Source organism: Balaenoptera musculus, chromosome 15 (genome assembly GCF_009873245.2).
Source record: "Balaenoptera musculus isolate JJ_BM4_2016_0621 chromosome 15, mBalMus1.pri.v3, whole genome shotgun sequence".
Classification (NCBI taxonomy): domain Eukaryota; kingdom Metazoa; phylum Chordata; class Mammalia; order Artiodactyla; family Balaenopteridae; genus Balaenoptera; species Balaenoptera musculus.
In genome coordinates, this window is record NC_045799.1 from 72,809,025 (window position 1) to 72,831,210 (window position 22,186).

The window sequence follows — 22,186 nt, forward strand, 5'->3', positions numbered from 1 at the left end:
CCAAATCCAGAATTAGGTCATCAAGATCTACACAGAGGGCTGTAGATCCTGTGTTTGAAATCACAGTTGTCTCTAGACAGCGGGAAATCACAGAGGCCCTGAATGTGTGTCAGGAAAAGATGGTACCTCAGGATCTGCAGCCCTGAGTCTCCACTGGGCCTCTGACGAGCTGCCTGAATTTAAGTCATTTAATCTCTGAGAATCTCAAATTCCTCCTCTGGAGAAGGTGGAACCAAACTTAGACCTTGCTCCCAGAGTTACCGTGAGAAGTCAGTGTACGTTAAAGCCCTTCACAGCCTAGAGCCCTAATTATTAACAGGCGAGAGGGGAGGGGCCGTCTCCTACCTGTCCATCGAGGCTGTTCCCTCGAGTCCCTCCCAAGTCAAGGTCTCCGGAAGAGCACGTGGAGTGCCCACTGCACTTTGGGCACGAGCCCAGCTCTAGCCATCGACGCCCCGCCCCGCGGTCCCCACGGAGCCCGCGGCCACACACAGCTTCCACGCTTTTATTGTGTCTGGGGGCATCGGCCAAGGCCTTAAGGTTTTTCGTAGCCCGTGGGCAGAGGGTTGACCCGGGGATTGTGGAGAAGAGTGTGGTTGCCGTCTCCCCAGGAGAAGGGCTGTGGAGAGAGGGAGGGGGAGCGAGGCGTCAGCCTGGGGGTCCCCCGCACCCCCTCGCTCGCCCGCCCGCACGCACGGCCAGTGTACCTTGGTGCGGATCCGGAGGTGATGGTAGGGGATGAACTCTGGGCGCTCGTGGTGGCCCGAGTGGAGCCAGGAGTTGAGGGTGCAGAGGGCCACGCTCGGGAGCGCCAGCGCGAAGGTCAGGAGGCGCCAGGTGCGGGCTGTGGCGGGGAAAGGCAGGGGTGAGAGAGACGGGCCGGGCGGGAGTGGGCGGCGGCGCCAGGACCCTGGAAGGTCCTAGAGGCAGGAGTGGGGGACAGATGGACAAGGTCAGGAAGCCACAGGGTCAGGCCCTGGCTGCACTCACCTCCTGTCCCTCCGTGGTCTCCCTTGGCCGCACTGGCCAAGCCCCGACCCAAGGACCTCAGAGGCAAAGCCATGTCGGTGAGAGAAGCTGGGGACAACGGCACCGTCCTTTCCTTCTCCTTCACTGAGGCCTCGGTTCCCCTCCCCTCTGTTCCCGCCAATCACCTGTTGAGTCTGTAACGTGGGTGGCTATTTTTAGGGGGTTTCTATATTTAAAACGAGGCCTGACTGTCTGGAGGTCTTTCTCTCCAGACAGCTGCTGTACGGTGCCTCTTATTTTGGTAAGGGGACATTTAAAATACAATATGCCATTCTTTTTATAGTTGTGGGGAATTATTTTGTTCAATACTCTATTCCCAGTGGCTGGCACACAGTAGGCCTTTAATAAATCTTTGTAGAATGACTTGTGTCCTTTTGAATCTCAGGTTTTTTCAGGTGTAAACTGTATAATAATTTGTACCTTAAATGATCTTTATGAAGTTTAGGTAAAGCAACAGAGGATTGTGCCAGCCTACAGTCTGGCACGCAACAGGAGCTCAGTATATGTATTAGTCACAGTTCTTTGCGAAGAAAAGAACTCCCTTTAACTAGCTTTAAAAAGATAGGCAATTGTGAATCTTAGGTAGCTCGCAGTATCTCTGGTACCGCCAGAAACAAACCATCCTGTGGGCCAGCTGAGCAGACAGTTCACACTGCTGGACACTGAGTGCCAAAATCTTCATCAACGCTGCCATGGAAAGTGTCACCAAAATTTAATCAATAGTCAATCTAAGAAAGACATAGGGACTTCCCTGGTGGTCCAGTGGGTAAGACTCCCCGCCCCCAATGCAGAGGGCCCGGGTTCGACCCCTGGTCGGGAACTAGATCCCGCATGCATGCTGCCACTAAGAGCCCGCATGGCACAACTAAGACCGGGAGCAGCCTAAATAAATAAATAGACTAATTAATTAATTTAAAAAAAAAAAAGAAATGGAAAATTTTATTGGAGGCAACCTGAGGGTTATAACCAGGGAGACAGTCTTTCAGAAAGCTCTGAGGATTGTTCCACCTGTTAGAGGTCGAGATACAGTTATGTAAGTTTTTGAGACAAAGGGTTATACATCAGTGTAACATACTGACAGTTTACATACTCCAAGAAAGCATGTAGTGGGCTATTGTGACCCCTCACAGGATTGAGAAAGGAATGTTATCTCCAAGGAATTACCTTGCTGGCACCAGGAGGAAATTGCGTTTTTGGGGGGGTGGAGGGGAGCGAGTAGGCATTCCTGTGTCTTCTAAGGGTATCTAGTTAATGTATAAGGCAGATACACAATGCACACTAAAGGGGAGGGGGTAGTGGCTCAAACGGGCAGAGAACTTTATGCTTAAAAATTTCCTTGTCCCGCCTTAAAAATTTTATTTCATCAAAAGCTAGATTCTTCCACCCTCATCCCCTCTTGAAAACGGATTCTTCATGAAACTTGCATCCTTCAGTTGCTCCCTTCTCGATCAAAGAATCATGTGGGCACCAACTGGCAACACCTAGGTCATTGCCTGTGCCATAGCTTTGAGAAAGGCTGGGACATATAGCTCTGTCTTCTGCCTTCAGGAGGTAGGAATTGTATCTTGGAGAAAATGTAGGACGAGTATTCCAAAGATGCTGGACAGCCACAAACTTGACAAGTGTCTACTGCTAAGTATGTTATTTCAGTCTGAGAAATCAGACTACTTGGAGGAAAAAGAAGAAAGCACATGCAGGGCTGTGTGAACCCTAGAGGCTCTAGAAAAGTGCAAGACAGGGCAGGGCTGACATCTGCCTTGTCCGTGGTTCTGTCCTCAGCACCAGCACAGAACCTGGCATGAAGTGGGTGTTCTAAAAAGGTGTATTTAATGAATGTTTGGACCGTGTTACTTTGGGTAAAGCTATAGAAACACCTTTTCAGAACTACAGTCCAACAGGATGCCCCCAGCTTTGATCAAGAGCTGATGTACCTGATATGAATTTAATATATAAAAGAAAAATAAGTTTTATGTATTGATACCTAATCTAAATATATGAAAGAAAAATGAGGAAGGTATATTTTCAAGAAGGGGCTCCATACCTGTTCCTCCTGATGGGTCTAAACTGGTTCTACTTGTCTTTTTTCAGCTTTTTGTTTTGTTTTGTTTTTAGTAACTTTGTTGAACAGTTAAATGTTATATAGTGCTGCTAAATTATTCCCACGCCCTCACCGAGCTGTAACAGAATTCTTCCTAGAGTTGCTTTTTCCCAGTTGTATTTTGGAATTGCTGCTGAGAAGATGGGACCTTACTCCAGTTAAAGTTACTTGGCTTCTTTGTCCATACACAGCCCCCTCAAGCCCCCTCCCTACTGAATGATTATGGCTCTTGGAGAAAACAAAAATGAAGGGGGTATTTTTACCTGAAAAGGTTCTAGGCGCCCCTCTCTCCACTCAGTTTCGCTGGTCATCACCGAACAATTCCCTGGGGATTCCCATCCCTTGGCCTCAGCTTGGAGGTTCCCACGAAGAGCTGGTACTTGGTCAATGGCGCAAGGGTTGCTAGCATCCTCTGCTGCTGTTGCCCTCTTGTGGCGCACCTGCCCAAGTACACCTCCTGCTGAAAATCCGATGAGCCCATACTGATAAATGTATACACTGGCATAACCACCAACACAATCAAGATGGCGAACATTTCCATCACCCCTCAAAGTTCTTTCATGCCCCTGTGCAGTCAGCCACTCCCTCTCCCACCCAGCCCCAGATAATCACTGATATCTGCTTTCTGCCCCTATAAATTAGTTTTGCCTATTGTAAATTTTCATCTAAATGTAATTGCATATTATGTATTCTTTTGTGTCTGGCTTCTCTGGTCTAACATCATTTTGAGATTCAAAAGGAACAACTTCTCCTCTCTCCTGTCCCTCAAATCTCACAATTTACAGAAGGATTTACGGAGGTAGTAGGCAAAGGTATGTTACTGGAATCCTTATATTCTTGGTATGGACAAGCATAATATTAAGTGATGTCTCAACATCAGTGATTAATAAATTATTTCCCTTGTGTTTTATAAAAATTATTTAAAAATTATTTGTTGGTCTTCCCAACAATGTGCTATTAGCATAAACAAAAATGTGGAGTTCGATGAGAATTCAAACAGCATAGAAGTGGCTCAGAGCATCACCCATCCCGTTTCCAGGCTTGCTACCTAAGTCCTTTTTTTTTTTTTTTTTTTTACTTATTATTCTTATCTTTTCATGTGTACATGTGTTCTCTTTTTATTTTTTATTTTCTTAATTTTTGGCTGTGAGGCTTGTGGGATCTTAATTCCCCAACCAGGGATTGAACGGGGGACCTCGGCAGTGAGAGCACGGAGTCCTAACCACTGGACCGCCAGGGAATTCCCCTACCCAAGTCCTTGACTCCGCTTTTTCCCCTAGCTCTGCACCTCCGACTCAAGTCTCTTCAGGCACCACATCCTTTTGGTTCTACTTCAGAAAGATTTCTCAACTCCATCCTCTCCTCTCTGTTGCCAGTTCTACTGCCTTACGTGCAAATCCTTGTCATCATTTGTCTGGATTATTGCAAAAGACCCCTTATCAGCCTCCCCTGCTTCCATTCCCTGCATTCTGGTTTATCATCCATATAATCCACCAATGACAGCTCTCCCTTAAACCCCAGACTCCAGCATTAAATCTGATGCCACTCCCCTGCTTCAAAGCACCTGTGCCTAAACGCCACCCACAACATGGCCTGCAGAAAAGAGTTCAAATGCTTCAGCACAGACGGCAGAGCTTCTCAGCCTGGCTTTGCCCCACCTCTGCAGCTTTACTCCCGTGGCCTTTCACACCTCTGTGCTTTTGTACTTATTTTACTTCCAACTGCCCAGAATGCCCTTCCCCCTTTCCTGTCGCCTAAACTTGTCCTTACTTATCATGTGAGCCCCAGCTCCACTGAAAGCTTTCCCAAACTCTCCTATCACACTTGGTGTGGTGACTGCTGCAGCGGCATTGAAAACCATCACGAACGTCTGGTCACATGTCTGACTCCCCAGTAGACTGAGCTCCGCGAGGGCAGAGGCTCTGGCCTAGTGCCTGACACAGTAGGCACTCAGTAAATGGTAACTGAATCAAGGAACCACTTCCGGCTGCTCCGGTTTGTTTATGCTAAGACTCAGATTCTTTTATCTTTGTTGTCCTCCCAAGATACAATGTGGACACACTTGGAAAGTTAACCAAAGGGACCATGAAAGTGACCACACCCAATCTAAGTCTTCCCAGTCAATGAGATCATGGTTATTCCTATAGCAATAACAGAGAAAAGCAACTAAAAACAATGCTGTTTACTTGGGTCCAGTGCATTTCATCTACTCATCTGTACTAATGAGATTATCTGTTCTAAGAATTTCCGCACGTTGATTAAACCTCACGACAACTAACCAAGAGAGGGACTATCACCCCATTTTACAGATGAATAAACTGAGGCACCGAAAGGTCTTAACCTTGCCAGTGGTCATCCATACGATAAGTGGCAGAACCTGGACCCAAACGGTCTGGCTCAAGAGAGCTTCCTGCTAATTTCTCTGCTATAATGCCTATCTCAGTAGGACAATTTTGAAAAAGAAACTACCTTTCCTCCATAATCCCACCACTTCTAAGAATAATATCTTCATGTTTGCATGTTTCTTCAGGCTTTGCCAACGTGCCTACATATTCTGACTACTCTATAGTCATAGTTCAGCTACTGAACAAGAGAAAACTACTCCAAGCAAAAGATGAGTCTAATTTTGCTTTCCGAAAAGAATTTGTGCATCCTCTTTTTACTTGTGAACATTTTCTGGCTCATTCATATTCTTTCATAAGGATATTTTCATGGCTACATACAATTTTTATTTAAAATCCCACATTTTATTCATTTCTTTTATTATTGGAATGTCATTACTACAGAAAATGCTGTCATGAGCATCTTCAGGCCACACACAGAGCTTATTTTTTTTGAATCTCTTGTGTAGGAATCATTCTCAGGAGTGCAGCTGATGCCCTATGTAAGAAAGGGCCTTTGGCCTTCATAAAGTAGACGCTCTTCTGAAAGTCTGAATGGCCGCAGTTCAATTTGCTAGTGTCTGAGACTGAGCCAAGCCTGATGACCGTGGCCCATTCATGGTCTTGGGGGCCCTAGGAAAAACACAGCAGTTCTGGCAATGCTCTCTGAGTCAGCTGGGACACAGTCAGTGCAGTCAGCCCTTGTGACAATTGAAAGTGCCACAGGTTGCCAAAAACTTCGATCTTGTTAGCCACCATAATCCATCACTCTCTCTGTGACTATCATAGCTCTCCCCTCCTACATTCCCTGTCTAGTCTGGGCTTTCCTTACCTCTTCCCGAGATTATTGTGTTTCCTACTTGGCCTTTCTTCCAACTGCCTTACATAAGGCTGTCAGATACGTTTCTTACTGTAGGGCAGAGCTTCCTTTTTCCACAGCCTGGGACACATAAAAAATGTTAACAATGATTTGTGCAGCACACTGGGATAAAGGGTTGAGGCTGCTTCCAGCTGGAGGTGCCTGGCCTAGTGCTTCTGGCCATCCCAGGCCCCACCCATCTGTCCTAGGGGTTAAAGCAGTGGTCTCAACCCTGGCTGCACACTAGAATTAGCCAGAAGTTTTACAAAATTCTTTTGCCTAGGCTGTACCCCAGAGTAATAACAATAATGTACAGCCAAGGTTGAGAACCTTTGAACTAAAGGGGTATCTCAGGTTATCCTCAGTAACCTCCACAGGTTACTCCTTCTTTCACTACAGTGTTTCCCTTCTGAGCCATGTGTCCAGGGTATCAATAGACTAAGATCGAGTCCTGAACTTGGGTGTGTGCAGCTCTCAGTAGCTGGACTGTGTCACATGATGATAAAATTTAACTTCACCAAACCGCCTAAGCCTAAATGATTGTGTCCGGGCTGGGGGTACACAGTGGCCTAGTGGAAAGCTGAGAAAGCTGGACCTGACGGAAGGCGGGTGCGCGGGGTGGGGTAGGGTGGTGAAGGCAGAACGCAGCGGACACCTTGGGAACAGTAGTAGAGGCCCGGATTTTAAGGCGGGAGGGGCTGTGGTTGCTTAAGGGAGTTAATGGAATAACTGGACTCCAGGAAGAATATGGAGGGTTGAAAGCTGAAAAGGGCAGTGGAGGTGCTCGTCCCGCCCCTTCTACCCCGGATAACGCCCGTGTGCTTTCGGGGCTCATGGGGCGCCGCATCAAAGGGGCTCGGCGGAGGCGTGTGTTCAGAAACGCCCCCTGCTCTAGGTGGAGGCGGCAGGCCCCGCTGCTGCCCATCGCCATCCCTTACCCACTGAGACCCCGCACCTGCGTGTCTCCTGCATGACACACCCGGAGTGCAGCCGAGACGGGGCCGGTCGCCCCCACTCTCCAGAGAGGGCCAGACCCCAGCTCCGGGAAGGCCATCCGCGGCGTGGCAGGGGCCCAATCCCGAGAGGGCTGACCCCCGAGGGAAGGCGGAGAGAAGCCGGCAGCGGCAGCGCCTGGCTCCGCAGCGAAGGAGGCCGCCAAGCCTCCACGGCTGGCAGCCTGCGCAGCGCCTTCTGGGAAATGTAGTCCCCGCAAGGGGCCGAGACCCGGATGCGGAGGGTCCTGGGCATCCTTACTCAACCTCCGGCACGGGGCGCTCCTTCCCCCGCCGCCCTGCTTGCTTCTCCTCCCAAAAACCCACCCCACCGGTCCCCAGGCCTTCCCAAGATGGGCCGAATCGGTCAGAGCAGTGAGCACACCATAAAGAGCCACCGAGGAACCACATCCCAGTCCCTAACTAGAATGTGAGAGGAAGTAGCAGGCTGGGGCGCCCGGGCGAGCGAGCCCTGGTGGAGGTGACCGGGCCTAACGCGGTGTGGTGGCACCTAAAACCTCTCGCTTAAGGAACGACCGAGAGTGAGGAGCTGGCCTCTGGCAGAGAATTTGAGGGAACGCCCCCAAACTCAGTAATCAAGAGAAGCGACCTTGTAACGCGATATTTCAAAAAATCAAAATGAATGCAAAAAATTCATGGTGAACAAAATATCAAAATATCGAAGATTTAAATAAAGACAGGCATCAACCCTGTATTTTCTCCACCCTGCCTCACTCACCTCACCCTAATCATGGCCCTGGTTCCAATAAAACTTTATTTACAAAAGCAGGTGGCTGGCACAGGTGGTAGCTTTCTGACTTAAAAGTATATATAGGGGGACGTCCCTGGTGGTCCAGTGGTAAAGAATCCACCTTGCAATGCAGGGGACAAGGGTTCGATCCCTGGTCAGGGAACTAAGATCCCGCATGCCGCAGGGCAACTAAGCTCACATGCCTCAACTAGAGCCCAGGTGCGGCAACTACCGAGCCCATGCGCTCTGGAACCCACGTGACACAACTAGAGAAGACCTGCGCACCGCAACTAGAGAGAAGCCCGCGCACCATAAGGAAAGATCCCGCATGCCTCAACAAAGATCCCACGTGCCACAACTAAGACCCAACGCAGCCAAAAATAAATAAAATTAAATAAATAATAAATAAACCTTTAAAAAATATGTATACGCATAGATGTATCATTTATCTTGATTGCGAGTATTTTCATGCTCCCTTAAATTTTGCACTAGAGGCTGGTGCCTCGCTCATCTAACCCTAGTGCCCCTCTGCCGAGTCCCCTCAACTTTGGGAGCCACATATCTGCCCTGGCACCCAGAAGTGGACTACATCTGGAAAGGACCCTGATTTTGGTCTAAGTTCAGCCACCAGCTGCCTGAGTGGCCTTGGGCCAGTCAGGCTCTACCTCGCCCTCTGTTGAACCCCGGAGCTGTGTCTTCCCAGAAGGGGCACCTTTTTCTTCACGTGGTGTCATATAAGCTAGAGGAGACTTGGATCATAGCTGCAAACCGGGGATTAGGAAGCTGCTTCGTTGCCTCTAACCTGCTTCTTGACACCCACAAGGCTGAAGATTAGACACTGCAACACTGCAACAGAAAACCCCCATGCCTCCTCTACCTTACTGGTCATCAGAAAATAGCAGCAAGAAAGTGGCCCATTTCATTCACACCTTCTAGATCTCATGCAAGGACATTGGAAGAACCTAATATGCAAGGGAAGCTAAGAAATGTAGTGTTTAGTTTTCCAACAACTTCAGTCCAGAGAGCCTCTTTAGAAGGAAGTGAGAATAGATTCTGGGTGTCAAATGACATCCCAAACTATGGGAAAGCGAAGTTTGAATGCAGGTATAAACCCATGCTGGCAAACATGCACCCTACACGTAGAAGAATCATAAACTTTTTGAGGGAAAGCTCTGCGAGGGGCCTTGAAAACCACCTCATCCTATCTGCTTATTTTACAGCTGAAGAAACTGAAGCCCAGAGAAAGGAAGTGATTGGGGATTGGGGTTGGACAAAGAGTGGTATGAAGACTCTGGCACGGGTGAGCTGGAAGAAGAACCTGCAGAAAACTTCTTGGTGCCCAAAGAGTTTCTAAATTTACAAAGATTGTACTGAGGTTTGAATGCATTGAGCCTAATTCAGATCCAGGAGAACGCTGGCCATTAAGAGATGTAAGCATTTTTCCAGGTCATGAAAAACAAAGAAATTGTCCTAAAATACTAAAGAATTCTAGATTAAGAGAGACTAAAGAACCATGAAAACTAAATGCAGTATGCGCATCTAGTTAGGATTATATCCTGGACCATAATTTTTTTTCTTATGCTATAAAGGCTATTAGTGGAATAATTGGTGAAACTGTAATTAAGTCTGTTCATTAGATGACAGTACTGGATCATTGATAATTTCCTTGTTTTTAGCAAATCCACATTAAAGTATTTAGGAATAAAGAGAGAGAGAGAGAGAGAGATAAGCATTTTGAACTGGGAGGAAATAAGAACAGAAAGAGATCCTGAATCCCATGGAAGAGAAGCTGCGAATCACCCAGGCAGTGTGATCAGACCTTCCTCAAGGTGTTCTGCACCTGCCCCACGTGGGATGCTGGGGACTCAACAGGGACAATGCAGAGTCCCTGTCCTCCTGGAATATGTCTAGGGAAGGGAGGGAGGGAGGGACTTTGGCTTGGGGCGGGGGGGGGTGCTGTTCTGGCATCGCCAGTGCACCTCTCAAAGCACCTGCCAGCCACTGTTGAGCTTCTGGGTGGGTGGGACTCCAGCTGCCAGCCCGTGGCCACACCCACTGCCCAGCACCAGCCTGTGTACCGCCCACCAGGCTCAGAGGAGGAACCAGGCTCCCAGGACTGGGTGAGATCAGACAGAACTGGATGGAGTCCAAGCTCATGTCCAGAAGCCAGGGCCAGCCCAGGGGAGCCAGTATTACTGACTCCCCCTCCCTCCGAGCCCACCCGGGCCTTAGCGTTTATAGAGCACCTCCACACCTGCTTGCTTCCCAAAATAGCCCTACGAGGGGTGTCTGCCGGGAACTGTCTCTCTGAGGCTCACAGGGCCCAATACTCGGCCCTCTGACCAAGGCACACAGGGGTTTGCCTGGCCTTGCTGAATCCGTAAGCTCTGCCCCTACTCCCTGGCACATACGGAAAGGAGCTTCAATATTAGAGGGTGATATCTGGGGTCGGGGAAGCAGGGGAACTCATGGAAGGAGGTCCGGTCTGTCACCTGGGCTGGGGGCTAGGGAGGAAAATGGCTGGTGGGGGGCAGGAAGGGGTGAGGGAAAAGAGAAACTGCCTCCACTGCATGGGTCTTTCTCCCCCATGAGAGTGTAGGGTAGGGATGGTCACCCGCAAATGCCTTTCTGTAGCTGTTAGGCAAGTAATTCAAATGAAACTCGCTGAGTCAGGGACACACCAGGGAGCGGTGGGGACTGTCCATGTCCGGGGCAGCCACTACTCTACAATTGAGAGGAGATGGGGCACAGGGCTATTTACCTTAATGTGAGAAATTAGCTTCCAGTTGACTGAAAGGGATTTTGCAAACAAATCTTCCTCCCATGCCCACCTCTGCCATGTACCTAACGTCCATCTGCAGTTACAATTTTGCAGAGAACGCAATCCAGCTTTGAGGAAGCTGAGGCCCCAAGGTCACTAGTAAGAGTATAAACAGGACCTGATCATAACAACTATTTATTGAATGCCTACTACGGATGCACCTGGCTCAGGCCTCCAACTCAGTCACTGGCTTGTGCTATTTTGAGATGCCACTGATGGGGAATATGCCAGAACCCATCTGTTCATCACAGACCCAGCTTGAGGAGACAAGTGGCATCCATTAGATGTCACCTTCATGAAGCCTCTTAGACTTACTCCAGGTGATGCCCTTTCTCCAGTGCCAGCATCGAGCCTGAGTCCATCTCCTTCATGACACCAAACTACTCCAGGACTGGGGCTGTCTCACTCATTTCTGTAACCTTTGGGAGAAGCTAGGAAGCGCGCTGGCGTGATGTCTGTGGGCCGACACCACCGGTGACAGGGTGACAGACTTCAGGAGGAGCAGGGAACTGAGGACTGCCGAGTCCTTTCCTTGATGAGTCCTTTCATCACCCCTGTTTTACAGATGAAGAGGCTGAAGCTCAGAACAGGCAGACCTGTCCAAGGTCACGCAGTCACAAAGAGAGAAGCCTGGACACTCTGTGCTAGAAGCTGAGAGAGGAGTTACCTCACATCCCTCCCCTTCGGCCCCTCTTCCCTGTGGATACGGTTCTAGATGCACCAAGCCTGATGAGAGACAAGATTTGGGGACAGGGCACCAGATGCATGAGGTTCATGGTCCCATGGGGTGGGCATTAGGCCTCCCCCAACCTCATAAGGGCTACATTCTGTGCCTCTCCCAGGAACACAGCCAGCTACGGGGAGGAGAGCAGGGCCTCACAGCTTAGACTCTGCTCTGGGCACACATTGTGCAGTGCTTCGGGAAGCCTCCCTCTGGCTCCCATACACTTTAAGTTTTACCAACAGAAACACATTTGTTTACGGAGGCAGCCCGCCCCAGCGCTCTGGCAAAATGATCATGTCCAGTCCCCAGTGTCCGGGCACAAGTGAATCTTCACATTTTCTCCTCTGTTGAGGGATCAGAGAAAAAGCCTGGGGAACCTGCGAGGGAAGAGGCTAAAGAAGAGGAAGGGGCAGACGACCAACCTCGGGCCTTCTGCCCTTGCCTAGAAATGTCACCAGGCACCCCCCGAACTCAACAGACAGGCCTCCCGGTCCTTTGTTTTGGCCCTGGGCCTCACCAGCTTCACCCTGTAAAGACAGCTCTCTTTCAAAGGGGTCATAAACCCCAGAGCTCACCTAATGGTCCCAAATTCAAACACTCTGATCCTTGTGCTAGAACACAGCCTTCCTTATGGTCCCCTCTGGAGGTGAGGATCTCCCCGACCCCCTCTTCCCCTACTGCGTTCCTCACGGGGGCTTGCCTGGCGTTGAGCCCCTTTCCTCTGAGCTGAGGTAACTGCCGCTCTTGGTGTGATTAGCTCCATCACTCCCTAGGCCTGTGAAGGGACACACCTAGGCTGCCAAAGGTGTTCTGCATCTTAAAGCAGCTGGGCCAGCTCTTGCCATCCCCAAACTCTCCCTCCAGCTGGAATCCCAGCTCTAGGGCCTCAGAGAACAGGCCTAAGCCCACTTTTCTGTTCCAATTCCTCCAGCCTGGGGTTCCCTGATTCAGCCCACCAATCAGCAGCCCTAGAGGAGCAGAAGTGAGGTTTGCTGAGAAATGCTGGTCCCCTCAGGCTCCTTGAGGACTGGACCAAAGTCAGAGCTGAAGTCTGGGCTGCAACTTAAGCCAGGGATACTGGCAGGGGCTGCGCCCCTGGAGCGTCCGCTGGTGCTGGCCCAGGTTGGAGCTGCGGGCGAAGGCCTTGCCACACTGCAGGCAGATGTAGGGCTTCTCACCGCTGTGCGCCACCTGGTGGATGAGCAGGTGGGAGCTCCGGCGGAAGCTCTTGCCACACTCGCCGCAAGCGTAAGGCTTCTGGCCCGTGTGAGTGTGCCAATGGTGCCGCAGCAGATGTGAACTGTCTCCAAAACTCTTGCTGCAGCTGGGGCACTTATAGGGCTTCTCGCCTGTGTGCGAGCGTTGGTGTTTAAGGAGCTTGGCGCTGTGGGAGAAGGATTTGCCACATTCTGGGCAGGCATAGGGTCGTTCACCCATGTGAACGCGCTGGTGCTCGGTGAACTGGGTGCGCTCACTGAAACCACGACCACACTCAGGACACTTGAAGGGCCGCTCTCCACTGTGAGTGCGCTGGTGCCGTAGGCAGTCCGAGCTGTTGGTGAAGTTCTCGCCACGCTCACAGCAACTGTAGGGCGTCTCCCCAGTGTGCGATCGCTGGTGCTTGAGCAGAGAAGAGCTGCGCCCAAAGCTGTCACCACACCAGGCACAGCGGCAGGGCTTCTGGCCCATGTGTGAGCGCTGGTGCTGCACCAGGTTGGAGCTCAGGCTGAAGCGCTTGCCGCAGTCCCCGCAGCGGTAGGGCTTCTCGCCCGTGTGCGTGCGCTGGTGCTGGATCAGGTTGGCGCTAACGCTGAAAGTCTTACCACACTCAGCGCAGGTGTAAGGCTTCTCACCCGTGTGCACCCGCTGGTGTTTAACCAGGTCCGAGCTGCGGCCAAAAGCCTCCCCGCACTCCAGACATTTGTGGGGCCGGAGGCCTGAGTGGGAACGACGGTGTTGGATGAGGTTGGAGCTCAGGCTGAAGCAACGGCCACACTCAGGACAGAGGTACGGTTTCTCTCCAGTGTGTACCCGGTGGTGCTTAACCAGATCTGAGCCACGTCGGAAGCTTTTGCTACACTCCGGGCAGCAGTAGGGCTTGTCGCCCCCATGGCTGCTTTGGTGGTGAATGAGGTCAGGGAGGTAGGCTGCGGACAGTCCACACTCCTGGCACTCGAAGGCTCTGGAGACTGCAGGATAGTTGGTCTTGGCAGGGGCTTCTTCCTCCCCAGGGCCAGAGACTGACCTATGTAGGTACTGCAGGCCCATCATCATTTCCCGGGCGGCCGGCTGCCCCGGCCACACCAGGAAGGGCTGCTTGGGTGGAACAACTCTGCAATCGAAGGCGGACCTCGGGACTCCCTGGGATCCTGACGACCGGTTCCACCGCTGCTCGGCCCCGTCGGAGTCCTCCCTTGCCGTTTCTGGAGCCACCGACTCCATAGCGGTAACAACGTATCGTTTCCTAGATACCAACCACTGAGCTCACAAGCACAACCACAGCTGGAGACACTCGGGACCCAGGGATTCAGCACCGGAAACGGAAATGTCCACCAGCCCGGCAGTTCTAGGAAGCGGCAGCGAACCGTCTCGGTAGGTTTAACCCTCTCATTCACCTGGCGGAGCAAGTGCTCCCATCTGCAGCCGCTGTCAGGAACTTGATACTTTCCGCTTGTTTCGGGGTTCTCAGTCCGTCAGCGCGGACTTCGGTGCCCCGGTCACCAATGGGGGGGCGGCGAAGCGAGCCTGAAGGAAAAGGCTGTTGCTGCCAAGGACACGCTGGGGTAGAGTAGACAAGTCACCTGGAGCAGCACTGTACTGAGACTCCATGATCGGATGTCTGGGTTCTCCAGGGGCACCGGCCCACCCGCGTCCCTTGAGAGAGTTTCCCATCCATCCTAAGCTAGGCGTCTTAAGCTTGGCGCGGACTACATATCCCAGCATGCGCCGCACGCGCCTCTGGGGCTCGCACAACGATTAGATAACCACTACTCTCAACATGCCTTCTGCAACTGTGCAAGCCAGAGCACCGGGATCGAGAACTACAACTTCCGACTTGCATGACAACTGCGGCGGCGCTATTTAAAAAGCGTCAGAGAGGAGGTGCAGGGACACGCCCGGCTCTTCCAGTTCCGCTCCCTAGGATGAGCTGCGAGGAGAGGGGCGGAGCCTTAGGCCTGAGCCAAGATGGCGGCTGCGAAGCTAAGCCCCGCGGACTCGCTCTCATTCTGCCTCGCGCAGCTCACGGCGGCGGCCGGGGAGGGTCTAGGTGGGGGAAAGGACACAGCTACCAACGAGACACCCTTGGGCCGTGCGCTCCTAGCCCTCCGTACGCGCCACGTCAAGGCAGCTGGGGGAATCGAGCGCTTCCGGGCACGCGGCGGGCTCCGCCCCCTTCTCGCGCTGCTACGGCGAGCGGCTGCAGCGGGTCCCTCCCCGTCCCAGGCTGGCCCAGGCTCCGCCCCCTCGTCGGTCGAGTCAGCGGCTTCTTCTGGCCCCGCCCCCTCGCTGGGCCCCGCCCCCTCTGCTGCGTCGTCATCGACGCCCTCGCCACCAGCGCGCCTGCGCAAGACGCTGGACTTGGCGCTCAGCGTCCTAGCCAACTGCTGTACGGAAGGGGAGTGCCGGGCTGAAGTGCGCAGACTCGGAGGCATTATCCCTTTGGGTAAGTGCTCCGCCCCCATTTCCTAGAAGGATTCTACCCACACCTCTATGTCTGGGCGTGGGCGGAGTCTTGAGTTCTTTGTGTTGTAACCTGGAAGATCATGCTTTCTGACGGCGCATCGCCTGCAGCTCTCATGATGTCATGACCCGTGACGTCACTGCTCTCTCTATAAATTATACCCTAGCCCTCTTAGATCAGATGCCAATTACCTGGGTATTGGTTGTGGAACACCTCTCTCGCATCTGGGCTGGTGGAGGCCAAAGGGTTATTTGGTGAATCTTTCAAATGGTTCTTACTCTCCATTTATGTTCATAGCAGGCACTCAGTGTCTACTGTGTCCAGCCTTGAGCAGGGCTCTGAAACCCCATTTGATGAGCCGGGGGTCAGAAAGTGTAGTGGTTGAGAATGTGGGCTCTGCAGTCACCTAGACCCATCCGAGGCTAGGATTGTAAAATGGAGTAATAACAGCTACCTCAAAAGACTGGAATAGGGAGAAAATGAAATACAAAGATAGAACGCAGATATCTAAGTCTGGACTGGGTACTTCTAGTTATTAAAAACTAAAACAATGAGAACAAATCCTGGGAATTCCCTGGCGTCCAGTGGTTAGGACTCGGCACTTTCACTGCTGAGGCCTGGGTTCTGATCCCTGGTCGGGGAACTAAGATTCCACAAGCCTTGTGGCACAGCCAGAAAAAAAAACAAATTCTAAGCCAATATTTTATAATAACTATAAATGGAGTGTAACCTTTAAAATTTGTGAATCACTGTATTGTACACCTGAAACTTATTTAATATTGTACATTAACTACACTTCAATTTTTCAAAAAAGAACAAATCCTAACAAAAGATAGCAAGCTTTTCTGTTTACCAGCTAAATTGGCGCCTTCTAGTGGCAACGTTGTGAACACAGTTTACTTTACTTCTTTGCCAGCTATGAAATTATGCCTATTTTGATGAAATCTTAATTTTTTTGATAAAATAAAACATTAATATATTTAAAATTTTCATTGACAAGAGGCCTGGCACGTTAATAAGTCCTCAATAAATATAAGTTTTGTTGTTAGTGTATAACCCCCATTATTCATTCACTGTTTTGTATTTTAAATATCTCCTGAATCCATCCACTTCTTTGCCTTCTTCCATCACGTGCCCAGAGACTGTGCTGGGCTGTGCTGGTAGCTGACTTGGGTCAAGCTGTCTTCTCACTTTTGCAACAGCTCCATGTTGCTCCCCCTGCCTTATTCTTTCCCCCTGTAATCCATTCTCCCCATGGCTTCCAGATTTTATCATGTCACTTCCATTCTTAAAACCCTGTGTGGCTCCCAGTGCCCTCACATTCAAGTCCTGAGCCCTTGGCCTGATCAAGGCCCTTCATGAAGTCATAGCATAAACACTAGATCTCACCTCTGGGCCTTTGCAAAGGTTACTTCGAAACCTGAAATGCCCTGTAACACTCCCATCCACCGTCCTTCTAGCAAATACCTACCTATCTAACCTTCCAGACCCCACAAGTGTTAGGCCTATTCTGGAGGCCTTCCCTGACTCTCTCAGGCCACGTTCTTGAGGTGATTAATGAGAGAGACAAGAAGGAGTAGAAACCTTCTGGCCAAACCCTCTTGCAGTGACTATTCTTCAGTGTGTGAAGACAGACAGCATCCAGAACCGAACTGCCCGTGCTCTGGGGAACTTAGCCATGGAACCTGAGAGCTGTGGGGACATCCACTCTGCTGGTGAGCAGGCTCTGAGGGTGGAGCCACCTGGGGCTTGGGGGTGGGAGAAGGGCTTGGGTGTCTGTCCTCGCTCACCTTCTGTCTTCTTCCCTCTCCAGGTGCTGTTCCCCTGCTTGTTGAGGGCCTGACGGCCTGCCAGGACTCACAGTGCCGCCAGAGTGTGGTTCGTGCCCTCCGCAACCTGGCGGACTCACCCCAGCACCGCCTGGCCTTGGCAAAGCAGGGAGCGGTGCGCCCGCTGGCCGAGCTTCTGGCCGCTGCCCCAGACCCTGCGATGACCTTGGCCTTAGTCCGTGCCCTCCTGGAGCTGAGTCGAGGCTGCTCCCGGGCCTGTGCTGAGCAGCTAAGTCTGGGTGGAGGACTAGGCCCACTGGTAAGCCTGGCCTCCCACCCCAAAAGAGCAGTGCGTGAGGCAGCCATCCTGATCCTTGCCAATCTGTGCGCCCAGGGCCTGGTAAGGCCTGCGCTGGGCAATGCTGGTGGTGTGGAGGTGCTACTAGGTGAACTCCGGCGGCGCCGGGGCCCCAGCGGGGCTAGCCCAGCCTCCCAGCAGCCCCTGGTGCGGGCCGTGTGTCTGCTGTGCCGGGAGGCTATCAACCGGGCCCGACTGCGGGATGCTGGTGGTTTGGAGCTGCTGATGGGCCTGCTGCGGGATCCTCGCGCCAGCGCCTGGCACCCTCGTGTTGTGGCGGCCCTCGTGGGCTTCTTCTATGACACTGGGGCCCTGGGCCGGCTGCAGGCTCTGGGACTTGTACCTCTCCTGGCTGGGCAACTATGTGGTGAGGCTGGTGATGAGGAAGAAGAGGGAAGAGAAGCTGCTTCCTGGGACTTCCCTGAGGAGAGGACTCCTGAGCGGGCAGAGGCCGGAAGCTTCCAAAGCCTCAGGTGAGTTCCCACCTGATGCTGTGGGGTAGGGTCTCTTCACTACCCTCACTCTCTGCCCATTCTGTCTCGGTAAGACTTTTATTGACTCTGATTCCTAATTCCTTGTTCTCACTGAACATGACCACTTTCCAGTCCCCATTAAATATACCTCTTCTCCCTTGGGGCCACCTTTGACCTTGGCTCCACCCCAGCACCTCTGAACTTTGGGGCCCAGAGAGGTTCCCTGGAAGGTAGTATGTGCACTGGTTCTGATGATACGTTCTGGCATCTAAATTCTTATTCTGGTACCTTCAGTGTGTGAAGACAGACAGCATCCAGAACCGAAGCTGAGTCAGCTCAGGAAAGTTAATTAACTTCTCTGAGCATCGGATTCCTTGTTAGTAGAACGAAGGATAATACATACCTACCCCATAGAGTTGTGGTAAAGATCAAATGAGGGCACTTTACACTTTACCTGGCACTCAGCAGCGCTCAGTAAACGTCAGCCTTCTGTGAACTCCTGACCTCATTTCCCACTGCTTTCCTGGTACCCACTATACTCTTACACACTGGCCTTCTAGCTAGTTTTTGAACCTGGCAGATAAGTACCATCTCAGGGCCTCTTTGGTTATTGTTCCCTGTGCCTAGGGCACTCTTCCTCCAAGATGCCTTGATTAGATCTCACCCTCATCAGCACCCAATTTTAAAATGTCAGCTCTCCCCTCCCCGGGCTCTTTTCTGTTCCCTTTTACTTTGCTCCATATGCATCACTTCACACCACACTAACTGCACACGAACATACCTTGTGGTTTCCTTATTTTTTGTTATCTGTTTCTCCTCACTAGAATATAGACTCCAGGAGGCAGGACCTTTTGCTCACTGCTTCTCCCCAGCACCTGAAACGGGGCTTAGCACACAATAGGCATCAGTAATTGCCGAATGAGCTGGGGTTTGCCCCCACCTCCCTTTTTGCCTGTCCCCCGCTCGGGCCCAGCCTCTCTCCTGGCCTCTGTCACCTCCTTTTGCACAACCGATCTTTTGGCCCTGCCCCCTCCCCTCGGCTCTGGGTTCCATCCCCTCTTTCTCCCTCGGCAGGTCCTGGCTGATCTCCGAGGGCTATGCTGCAGACCCGGGAGACATCTCTCCCGACTGGTCCCCGGAGCGCTGTCCGCCGCCGCCAGAGCCGGCCAGTCGGGCCAGCCCCTCCCTGGGCCCGACCTCGCTGCGGACGCCCCGCGCCCTGCGCCCGCCCGCCCGCAGCCCCGCCGCCACTGCCCCCGAGGAGCCCTGGGGCCGCGAGGGGCCAGCGCTGCTGCTGCTGTCGCGCTTCTCCCAGGCTCCCGACCCCAGCGGGGCGCTGGTGACCGGGCCGGCCCTGTGCGGCCTGCTGGCCTACGTGACGGGCGCGCCGGGCTCGCCGAGCCCCCGCGCGCTGCGCATCCTGGCGCGGCTCACCTGCAACCCCGCCTGCCTCGAGGCCTTCGTGCGCAGCTACGGGGCGGCGCTGCTGCGCGCCTGGCTCGTGCTCGGCGTCGCCCCCGACGACTGGCCCGCGCTGCGCTCCCGGCCCGCTCGTCGCAGCCAGCACCAGCACCGAGAGCTGGGTGGGTCCCCGCGCGCCTCTCTGCCCACGTGTGAGGCCACGCGCCCCTCCATGCCTTCCGTGCGCCCTGCGGCTCACCCGCTGTCTCACTGCCCTCCTCTGCCCGCCGCCCACCGTTTGGACAACCTCAGCCACTAGGTGGTGGCAGGGAGGGACTCCCTTCTGCTCCACTGTCCCCACACGCAGAGTTCTTCAGCCTCTGCCCGAGCCTTGGGGCCCAGAGACCCCAGCACTGGGCTTGGCCCGAACAGCTTAGAATTGTGCCTGTCTTTGTCTCCTTACCCAGTGTCTTCTTGGTTCCGCGTTGTCCTGACTCCTGCACTGTCCTTGACTACCACTGGGCACACTGATGGTGAACCCAGGCTCAGGCACTATGTTCTCCCAGGCCCCACCACCCCTTCCAGCCCTGCCAGGGACTGCCCGGGCTTCTGCGCCCTGTTTCAGTCCTTGAGGGCCCAGACTCACTCCCTGACCATCTCACTCCCCGTTCTTGCCCTTGACCTCCAGTTCCTAGTGTCCAGACCCCATCCCTCCAGGGCCTGCAGTCATCCCCCTCTTCCTTGCCCCCGGGGTTGTTCCCCCCCAACCCCGTTCCTTTCGGGGACCCAGAGGCCTGTCTTGCCTGTCCCACCGCCATCTTGGATACCAGCTCCCAACCTGACCTGCTCTGCCCACCCCGGCAGGTGAGATGCTGCTGCAGAACCTGACCGTGCAGGCCGAATCGCCCTTTGGAGTGGGTGCCCTCACTCACCTGCTGCTCTCTGGGAGCCCTGAGGACCGCGTGGCCTGCGCACTCACCCTGCCCTTCATCTGTCGGTGAGGGAGGCGGGGGTGCCTCGCAGGGGTGGGGGGAGCAAGGCTGCTGTCCCCCAGCCCCGCCCTTTCCCACCTTCTGAAAGGTTCTCTTTTCTCCCCGAAGGAAGCCCTCTCTGTGGCGCCGGCTGCTCCTGGACCAGGGCGGCCTCCGTCTCCTCCTCTCAGCACTCACTCGGCCAGCTCCACACCCGCTCTTCCTCTTCTTTGCCGCGGACTCCCTTTCCTGCCTCCAAGGCCTGGTGTCTCCCACTGTGAACCCAGCCCTCCTACCTGCGATCCCCTTGGACCTGGACCCGCCCTCCCCTTGCCTCTATGAACCTCTGCTGGGCCCAGCCCCCACGCCAGCCCCTGACCTCCACTTCCTACTGGACTCAGGCCTCCGGCTCCCTGCCCAGCGAGCCGCCTCAGCCAACGCCTCCCCCTTTTTTCGGGCCCTGCTAGCTGGCAGCTTTGCCGAAGCCCACATGGACCTAGTGCCACTGCGGGGCCTGTCACCCAGTGCAGCCTGGCCTGTCCTGCATCACTTGCATGGCTGCCGGGGCTGCGGAGCTACCCTGGGGCCCGTCCCTACGCCGGGCCAGCCCCTGCTGGGCTCAGAGGCTGAGGAAGCCCTGGAAGCTGCTGGCCGTTTCCTGCTGCCCGGGCTGGAGGAGGAGCTGGAAGAAGCCGTGGGCCGCATCCACCTGGGACCCCAGGGCGGCCCAGAGTCAGTGGGTGAGGTGTTCCGCCTGGGCCGGCCCCGGCTGGCTGCCCACTGCGCTCGCTGGACCCTGGGCCTGGGGCAGTGCCCACGGAAGCGGGCCCTGGCCCTGGTGGGGCTTGTGGAGGCAGCAGGCGACGAGGCGGGGCCCCTAACTGAGGCCTTCCTGGCTGTGATGATGGGGGTAGAATTGGGGGGCGAGGGTCCCAGCCGAGATGGTTGATGTCCCCTGGGAGGAGACCTGAGGATGAGTTGGCTGTGAGGAGTTCTCCCCCAGAGCGGCACAGGAGCAGGCTGGGCAGCAGGCGTCCCCGTCAAGGACCGATGAGAGGGTGGACCGAGACCCCGGGGTGATGACCTGAAGACTCAGGAGTGAGAAGCCAAGGCGAGGCGTGGGGCCCACAAGATGGAGGACAGCCCAGGGCCCCAGGCACTTGGCCTGGCTCAGCTTTCTGGAGTTGGAATTAAAAACTTGGAGTTGGCTACCCCTGTTGTGTGGTGTCTCTGCTTACCTCCCTGTGGTAGTACCCCAACCCCCTCACCCATCAAGTAGGGTCCTGTCCCGGTTTCTGTGTCTCAATACAGGCCACCCTTGGCGTATAGGAGTTGTTTTTTAATTTATTTATTTATTTATTTTTGGCTGTGTTGGGTCTTCATTGCTGCACGCAGGCTTTCTCTAGTTGCGGCGAGCAGGGGCTACTCTTCATTGCGGTGCGTGGGCTTTTCATTGCGGTGGCTTCTCTTGTTGGGGAGCATGGGCTCTAGGCGCGCGGGCTTCAGTAGTTGTGGCACGTGGGCTCTAGAGCGCAGGCTCAGTAGTTGTGGCGCACGGGTCTATTTGCTCCGCGGCATGTGGAATCTTCCCAGACCAGGGCTCAAACCCCTGTCCCCTGCATTGGCAGGCGGATTCTTAACCACTGCGCCACCAGGGAAGCCCAGGAGTTTAATAAGTAATTATGCGCTGGTTCCTGGAGCCCTGGGATATGGTTGAGTTCCCAGGCTTCTCCTGAGGATGTGGTTTTAGGCCCCAGGGGAAGCCTGCTTCTTGCTGAGGCTACCTCGTTGCTCAGATAGCCACCCAGCTGGACACAGACCTTGATCAGGACTAAGAGGGTTGTGCTGAGGGGATGTGAGTGTGGGGATGTACATCC

At 53.6% G+C, this 22,186-nt stretch overlaps 3 protein-coding genes across 4 annotated transcripts; 1 reads left to right on the plus strand and 2 right to left on the minus strand.

Moving 5' to 3' along the window:
* Window positions 1–489: 489 nt before the first annotated feature.
* On the minus strand, window positions 490–1,142 carry LOC118880875 (cytochrome c oxidase subunit 6A2, mitochondrial). Its single transcript, XM_036825016.1, has 3 exons — window positions 991–1,142; window positions 708–844; window positions 490–619 (listed from the first exon to the last, which is right to left on the minus strand). The coding sequence occupies exons 1-3, from the start codon at window positions 1,061–1,063 to the stop codon at window positions 536–538; spliced, it is 294 nt and encodes a 97-aa protein (XP_036680911.1). The 5' UTR covers window positions 1,064–1,142; the 3' UTR covers window positions 490–535.
* Window positions 1,143–3,507: 2,365 nt separating this feature from the next.
* Window positions 3,508–14,194, minus strand: LOC118880874 (zinc finger protein 501-like). 2 transcript variants are annotated; one of them, XM_036825015.1, is made up of 2 exons: window positions 12,231–14,194; window positions 3,508–3,587 (listed from the first exon to the last, which is right to left on the minus strand). In XM_036825015.1, the coding sequence occupies exon 1, from the start codon at window positions 14,095–14,097 to the stop codon at window positions 12,694–12,696; it is 1,404 nt and encodes a 467-aa protein (XP_036680910.1). In that variant the 5' UTR covers window positions 14,098–14,194; the 3' UTR covers window positions 3,508–3,587; window positions 12,231–12,693. The 2 variants fall into 2 exon arrangements, with proteins under 2 accessions (XP_036680910.1, XP_036680908.1); XM_036825013.1 differs by having other exon boundaries at window positions 3,568–3,587; window positions 11,247–14,194.
* A 52-nt stretch (window positions 14,195–14,246) lies between these two features.
* Window positions 14,247–21,510, plus strand: ARMC5 (armadillo repeat containing 5). Its single transcript, XM_036825012.1, has 6 exons — window positions 14,247–15,319; window positions 16,945–17,052; window positions 17,151–17,937; window positions 19,012–19,520; window positions 20,203–20,335; window positions 20,439–21,510. Exons 1-6 carry the CDS (start codon window positions 14,842–14,844, stop codon window positions 21,256–21,258), a joined length of 2,835 nt encoding a protein of 944 aa, XP_036680907.1. The 5' UTR covers window positions 14,247–14,841; the 3' UTR covers window positions 21,259–21,510.
* Window positions 21,511–22,186: the final 676 nt, after the last annotated feature.

Bases quoted from the DNA above. Each gene is read 5' to 3' on its own strand.
- LOC118880875 (XM_036825016.1), bottom strand. From the start codon at position 1,063: ATGGCTTTGCCTCTGAGGTCCTTGGGTCGGGGCTTGGCCAGTGCGGCC. The intron at 845-990 runs GTGAGTGCAGCC...TCCCCGCCACAG, and splicing joins AGACCACGGAGGGACAGGAG to CCCGCACCTGGCGCCTCCTG. The intron at 620-707 runs GTACACTGGCCG...CTCTCTCCACAG, and splicing joins ACCTCCGGATCCGCACCAAG to CCCTTCTCCTGGGGAGACGG.
- ARMC5 (XM_036825012.1), top strand. From the start codon at position 14,842: ATGGCGGCTGCGAAGCTAAGCCCCGCGGACTCGCTCTCATTCTGCCTC. The intron at 19,521-20,202 runs GTGGGTCCCCGC...CCACCCCGGCAG, and splicing joins GCACCAGCACCGAGAGCTGG to GTGAGATGCTGCTGCAGAAC. The intron at 20,336-20,438 runs GTGAGGGAGGCG...TTCTCCCCGAAG, and splicing joins ACCCTGCCCTTCATCTGTCG to GAAGCCCTCTCTGTGGCGCC.
- LOC118880874 (XM_036825015.1), bottom strand. From the start codon at position 14,097: ATGGAGTCGGTGGCTCCAGAAACGGCAAGGGAGGACTCCGACGGGGCC.